Source organism: Dromiciops gliroides, chromosome 2, assembly GCF_019393635.1.
Source record: "Dromiciops gliroides isolate mDroGli1 chromosome 2, mDroGli1.pri, whole genome shotgun sequence".
Classification (NCBI taxonomy): domain Eukaryota; kingdom Metazoa; phylum Chordata; class Mammalia; order Microbiotheria; family Microbiotheriidae; genus Dromiciops; species Dromiciops gliroides.
The window spans coordinates 496,713,584-496,721,187 of record NC_057862.1 but is presented as its reverse complement, the minus strand read 5'-3'; the positions used below and the strand labels follow the sequence as shown (position 1 = coordinate 496,721,187).

At 39.8% G+C, this 7,604-nt stretch overlaps 1 protein-coding gene across 1 annotated transcript; it reads right to left on the bottom strand.

Moving 5' to 3' along the window:
• Positions 1 to 2,979: 2,979 nt before the first annotated feature.
• On the bottom strand, positions 2,980 to 3,372 carry LOC122739183 (40S ribosomal protein S12-like). Its single transcript, XM_043981018.1, has one exon. The coding sequence runs from the start codon at positions 3,370 to 3,372 to the stop codon at positions 2,980 to 2,982; it is 393 nt and encodes a 130-aa protein (XP_043836953.1).
• Positions 3,373 to 7,604: the final 4,232 nt, after the last annotated feature.

The following is a 7,604-nucleotide window of genomic DNA, read 5'->3' as shown; positions in this document are numbered from 1 at the left end:
ATTCAATCTTCAAATGTAGGAACATTCTTTATTTCTTCTATATAACAGACACCTTGCTAGACACTGTAGACACAGAGAAAAAAATCAAACTGTGACTGTCCTCAAAGAGTTTCTCTTTGACCAGCCAAACACAGCTTTGTGCATATCTGAAAATAAAAGTTGTATGCAAATTCCTACCAGAGAGATAGAGTGACAATTAAGGAAAGTATGCTCAGGAGGGGGATGGGAGTCAAGAAGGGTCTGGCACAGGAAGGCAGAGTGGGAAAGATAGTCCAGGAAGTGGGTTCTTTTCCCATGTCCATTTCCTTCTCTTCCCTTTCCCATTTTAGGTAATACATGACAGCTGTCTTCAGGTATTTAGAAGGCTGTCACATGGAAGACGGAATAAACTTGTTCTGCTTGTCCCCCTGAGGCCAGAACTAGTAGCAATACGTAGAAATTTCAAAGATGTAAAGTTAGGTTTGAGGTAAGGAAAAACTGCTATCTAAGGGCAGCTAGGTGGCACAGTGGATAGAGCACCAGCCCTGAAGTCAGGAGGACCTGAGTTCAAATCCGGCCTTTGACACTTGACACTTACTAACTGTGTGACCCTGGGCAAGTCACTTAACCCCAATTGCCTCATCCCCCTCCAAAAAATACAATTACTGCTACCTAAAGAAGAGTGGGTTGCATCTCTCATACTCTTCCCTGTCTTACCACAGCAGCTAGGTCAGCTAGTTAGCTGTAACATTCTGGGCAAGTTACTTAACCTTAGTCTGCCTCAGTTTCTCCAACTGTAAAATGGGGATAATAATAGCATCTAACTCCCTGCATTGTTGAGAGGATCAAATGAGATAATATCTGTAAAATGCTTAGTGTAGTGCCTGGCACACAGTAGGTACTTAACAAATGTGTTGTTGTTCTTTTCCCTTTTCCCTTCATATTTTATCCAGCCATCATCCTTTTTTTTTTTTACTTTTTTTCCCCTCTTTTCATTTATTTATTTATTTAATCTTTGAGTTCCAAATCCTATCCTTCTCTCATTCCTTCCCTCTCTACCCTTCCCCCTCCTTGAGGCAACAAGCAATCAGATATAGGTTATACATGTGCAATTATGTAAAACATTATCATATTAGTCATTTTATACAAAAAGACTCAAGTAAAAAAAAAGAATGCAAAATAGTGTGCTTCATTCTGTGCTCAATCAACAACAGTTCTTTCTCTGGAGGTGGAAAGTATGCTTCATCATTAGTCCTTTGGTATTGTCCTTGGATCATTGTATTGAATGACTTAACTACTCTCAGCCATCATCCTTTAATGTACTTTCCATACTTCAAGAGACTATTCCATAAAGCCCTTTATCAACTCCATCTTAGCCACTTACCATCCTCTGTGCTATAGCATCTATACCTTCCCCTCATTCACTCTTCCATTCACCATGTCCATGCCTTGCCAGACTGAAAACACACTTCCCTGGCTACTATTGCTCTGTGTAACTTCCCCATCCCCAGTAGCCACCGCTTGAGAGGAGGGATTGTCTTGCTTTATTATTTTTTTTTCTTTCTTTCTTTCTTTCTTTTTTTTGTGGTGAGGCAATTGGGGTTAAGTGACTTGCCCAGGGTCAGGGTCACACAGCTAGTATGTAAAGTGTCTGAGGCTGGATCTGAACTCAGGTTCTCTATCCACTGGGCCACCTAGCTGCCCCTTTGCTTTATTATTTATATCTTCACAGCCCAGTATTGTGTTTAGAACACAGAAAGAATTTAATAAATGTTTTTCATTCATTAATTCTGAGCTCACACATTCTCTACCCTTGTTCTGGACCACCATACCTAGCATCTAGACTACTGAAAGAGACTGTTAATTCATTTCTCTGATTCCAGACTCTCCCCTCTCCAAACCATCCTTCACACGGCTTCTAAATTAATATTCCTGAAACATAGATTGGGCCACATCACCTCTCTACTAAAAACCTTGGCTGACTTCTTATTGTTAGAATGAAGTACAAAACCCTTAGCCTAGCATTTAAAGTCCTCCACACTCTGGTTCTTACCTATCTTTTAAGTTGCATCTCTTATTATTCTTCTTCATGTAGACTTTTACTCTGTTCCAATCAAACTGACTTGTTAGCTATTCTTGACCCCCCCTTCCCTCAATGTCACCATTATACACACTATTCCATTGGTTCCCTAAGTCTGGAATGTACTCTTTCTCCTAGCTAATTCATAGAATCTCTAACTTCCTTCAGAGCACAGCTCAGGTTTTAACTCTTAAACAAGTTCTTTTATATTCATTCAGTTATGAATTTCTATCTATCTATCTATCTATCTATCTATCTATCTATCTATCTATCTATCTATCTATCTATCTATCTATCAATTCAGGGACCAAACAGGCCTTATTGGATGTGAGTTGGAATCCTGGAATCCACTGGTACATTTCCTGTCTCAAGAAATCTTGAGTCATCTGGAATAGCAACCAACCACATGAGAGGCAGCATAGCATGCTAGAAATATCCCTGGCTCTGCAGCCAAGAAAAGGCTAGTCCATAAGCATTTATTAAATGCCTACTATTTGTCAGGCACGGTGCAGTACTTACACTGCAGATATAAAAAATAATCCCTGTTCAAAAAAATATCATAGTCCAAGTTTGAAATCCTGCTGAGCAAGTCTCTTAGCCTAAAAACCATCCTGTCTAAATCAGAAATAATAATAACAACAATATACTTATAGAATTACCTCATAGAGCTGTTGTGAGAAACAAATGAATAGATGAGATATTGTATATAAAATATTTTGTAAAACTTAAAACACAGGGGGCAGCTAGGTGGTGCAGTGACTAAAGCACCGGACTGGATTCAGGAGGACCTGAGTTCAAATCTGACCTCAGACACTTGACACTTACTAGCTGTGTGACCTTGGGTAACTTGCTTAACCCTCATTGCCCCACCCCATCCCCCCAAAACCAATATAAACATTAGCTATTCTTCTTTATTTTTTTCAAATCAGACCAAGGCTTTTATTTACACATGTCTTGCATTTAAAATATTCTTCGATGACATCTTTGGCCTGAGATTCCTTGCCATAGTCTTTAACAACAACGCAACTGCAGCCAACCACTTTGTTGGTCTTTTCCTCTCTGTCAATTTTACAGAGGCCTACCCATTCACGCAGCTTCTTATTGTCATCTACCTTGATCAAGTTAATTTGGTGCTCAGCACACAGGGCTTCAACCAATTTTACATACATAGGTTCATCACAGTTGGAAGCCAGAACACAAAGATAGGATTGGCATTTGTCCAAGGCTTTGGCAGCTTCATGAATTCCATGAGCTAGGTCATCGTGGATGAGTGTGGTCTTCAGCATTTCTTGTGGAGTGGTGTTAACGTCCATTACACCTCCAACACACCAACAGTGCCTTCCTCAGCCGTGGCAGCGGTTCACAGGTGAAGCTAAATCTTGAAAACACCTGGAGCCTCCTGCCTCCTGCTTGATTCAGTGGCCACAAGGAAAAAGAGCAGCTATTATTCTTATAAACTTAGTTGTTGTTCCTTAAGTACTATGGAAATAGGACTATTTAACCTAACAACAGAGACTAATATAATGTGGTGCCACCCTATCCCCTTGTTGACAATCAATAAAATAGCCAGCAGATGGTCCCTTCTATTGCTGGTTGTTACCTCCACATATTGAGTTGTTTTAGCCCTTTGTTGGGACTGGATTCTCAAGTTCACTGTAGCTGATCTACACCTGTACTTATAGCATGATTACCTGTCAAGACAATGAATGGGATTCACTTCTTGCAGTTATGGGAAAACAGCATTTTTCCTCTGTGGGGTTTGGTTTTATATACACTGCCTCTGCTTTAGCAAGAATTCCCTCTATAATAACCCTATCATGTGCTCATGTGCCTTTTGCTTCAGTGATGAGGAACTCACCACTTCACAAAGCATCTCATTCTACTTTTGCACAATTCTGAAAGTTAGGAATTTAACTGTCTGCCCGTATCCTTCACCCTTTTAACTTGGGTGACTAAGTGGCCTTAATTAAGTCACTTCTCTCCAGCTCTCACTTCCCCCTTCTTAAAATGAGTTAGTGGTATTAGTTGGCCTCTGAGGTCCCAGCTAGGTGGCAAGCTAGGTCCGGAGTTAGGAAGACCTTAGCTCAAATCTAGCCTTAGATACTTACTTGCTGTGTGACCCTGTGTTAATCACTTAATTTCTGATTACCCCGGTTTCCTCAGTTGTAAAATGGGAATAATATTTGCACCTATCAGGTTTTTTGAAAGGATCAAATTAGATAATATTTAGCATAGTTCCTGGCACATAGTTGGCATTTAATAAATCCTTCTTCCTTCCTTCCTTCCATTCTGTAATTCTGTAAATACACTTAATCTTTCTTTTGCAGAGCAAACTTGTAGTGATTCCTATTCTTGTTAATTTTTCTCTGTAATCTGATGACTGCAATGTTATTTTGTTGCAAACTGTTTTGCAACTGAAACCTAGATCACTCAGTGTGGTGGTTGCTCTGTTCTTAAAGTTGGATAAATATTGTGACCCTTACCTACAGTTTTTGCAGGAACAACACTATCCTATAGCCCAGAACACTCTTATTGGTTCACAGATATTTATATTTATTCCGTGTGGAAATTAAATTGTTGTTGTTGACATAACATTACAGTAAGTGGATTGAAGACTTTGCTATACAAAGATCAATTGAAGGAACTGAGGGTGTTGAGCATGGAGAATAGAACACTATTGGAATCGGGTATGTGAAAGAGAGGAGAGGAGATCCAGGAGTTGGGAACAACTTATAATATATTCCATGTGACTGAGGAATTACAATTGTTTTACAAGCTCTCAGAGAACAGAACCTGGAGCAATGAAAGAAAATTAAAGAGAGGTTGATTTAGGCTATATGTAGAGAAAATCTACCTAACAATGACAGCTATCCCCAAATGGGAAAGGCTATCTCTGGCAAAAAGACATTCCTCTCCCTAGTATTATTCAGGCAGATCAGTTGATAATTTGTTAGGAACATAATAGCAGGGACTCTCCAGCAAATATAGGCTCCATAGAATCACAGATCTAGAGCAGCAAGAGATCCTATAGTATACCAAGAGCAACCTCTGAATTTTACAGATGAAGCTACTTAGAGGCAGAGAGTTTGTGATTTGCCCAAGATCACACAGGATTCAAACCCAGGTCTCCCAGATTCCAAGTCTAGCATTCATCATACTATTTTTAGATTGCCACACCGAACTAGCTACTTTTGAGGTCACTTCCAGCTCACATTCTGCAAAAAGTTTTGCATAGCCTCAACTTTTCATTTTAGGATGCAATCTTTTATCTCTTTGGCATGGCAGAGAGCTAATTTAGCTCTTACCACCTTCCCATCTCCTCCCAAGTATCCTCTTATCTTGTGTAATCAGGATGCGGCAACAACTCACAATATATCCCTTTTTATAGCTCTCTTACAGTAATGCTGCTATTTCAACTTCAGACCACTGGATAAAAGGACCACCACACACTGGCTCAGGAAGTCGTTTTAAGTAGGAGGTAAATATTCAGTTACTTAACAGCCCATACATGAACTTAATTACATCCTTCATCTCTCAAGATATGAATTTTAAAAAAGGCTTGCCTTTGATCTAGAATTAAGCAAACTCTACTTGAAATCAACCTACCATGGGATTTTATTAGTAACAGTAATTAGTGGTTAACTTAGCCCTGGATGTGAAGTTTGGAGGCTTTCAAATTCCTCTGTTAGTGTTAGGACATATTCCTAACACATTTTGCTATGAGGCAGCAATGGTCCCTTTGGATAGGAATGATGTGGTGACAACCAACAGGGAGCATTTGTTTTGCAAACTACTGGGGAAATCTAGGCTGAAAGAGACAAGAAACTTTTCCTTATGCCATCCATGGGTCAAGGTATCTTAGCTCTGTTTTGGGGGGATTTTTTTGTTTTTTTGGTGCTTTTGGGGGGGTCGGTTTTTTTTTGTTTTCTTTTGTTTTTCCAATAAAGGGGACCATTTAGGAGAAGAGATTGTGCCCCTAAATCTAAAAGGGTTTCAAGGCAGATGCATGCAGTAAAAATGAAACACAATAGAGATGAGGAACCCTTTGCACTGTAAATACCATCCATATGTTTCTGTGCAGAATGTAATATCTGTACAGCCACTTCTCAAATATCCAAATTCCCTCTGTTTAGATACTATGGAACAGATGTTGCCCTGCTTCTTATTATATTAATTTATGAACTTTATATATGTTGAGTTATGAATCCAAGGCTATGGATGTATTTGGCTTGTACTTGAAATCCATTTCTACTGTTTCAAATAAGCTTTGTACTTCCTTGCTTTGGCTGTCCTCATCATTCAGATTGTTTTTCCCATCAGCACATCAAGATGATATAAGGCTCTTTGCATTCTGCTAGATTCTGCATTTGAGAGAGAAAGAGAGAGAGAGAGAGAGAGAGAGAGAGAGAGAGAGAGAGAGAGAGAGAGAGAGAGAGAGAGAGAAGCAATTCAATACTTTTGGTACTATCACTACAGATGATCCTGTTAGTAAAGGGTTAATAAAGCAAGCCACAGTCAAATTAAACCCTGGCTTGATCTACAATATCAGGGACAGGAATGTCCTCTAACTTGACATGTTCTGATAATATGCTTTCAGAAATGTGGGTCCTTCCTCTTATACTCCAGGTCACAATCTATCTTTAACCCTGTGTGATTCTTGTTGGTGTTCTCCCTTAAGTCCTCCACAAAGGGTCCACCCAACAGATTGGGGATCTAGCTCTAGTTCTCTTATTGATGATGCATTGTGCTATTCATAGAAGATTGCTGCTTACTCTCACCACAAGACCAACAACCTATGAGAAAAGCTGTCATAGCTTCGTTGGATGTCAGAGCCTGCAGAGACTTTATAACATAGACTGTGAGAGCTGAAAGGGCCCTTAGAACATAGAATGTCAGAGATGGAAGAGGTCTTAAAATATAGAACATAGTATGTTTGGGCTTGTAGGGACCTTTGAACATAAAATATCAGAGCTAGGAGGGATCTTAGAACATGAATATTTATACTGGAAGGGATTGCTTTAACAGGCAGAATTTCAGATCACGGACATTCCAAAGTGATAGGAGCCTTCAAATCCACCTAGTTAAACCTCTCATATTACAGAGGAGGAGGCCAAGACCACAGATGTGAAGTGACCTGCCCAAGGTCATGTAGATTGCCACTTTTACTTGAACATATCTATTGCAGTTTAGCTTTTGAAAATGTGATTAAGTGACTTCTCATCTTTCAGAGCCATCCTTCTGAAAAACTGCCAATTCAGTGGTTTGCCTTAGATGCTTCCTTATGTCTGCTTTTGGCATTTCCAAACATGCAGTTAGATCCCTAGTGCTGTATTTCAGCTATAGGTCTGTCCTTCCTAGGCACCACTTCACACTCTCAATCAGGGATTCCCAACTAGGAAAACTGAATGTAATTGGCATATCCTCTAAGCCTTACCCAAATGACCTCCAGACCAGTTTTTAAACTCCCCTGCACCCACACCCTCACACCCACTGCTATTCCTAGACTCTGCAAGGGCCAAGGATTCCTAGTAGGGAAAGAAATAGC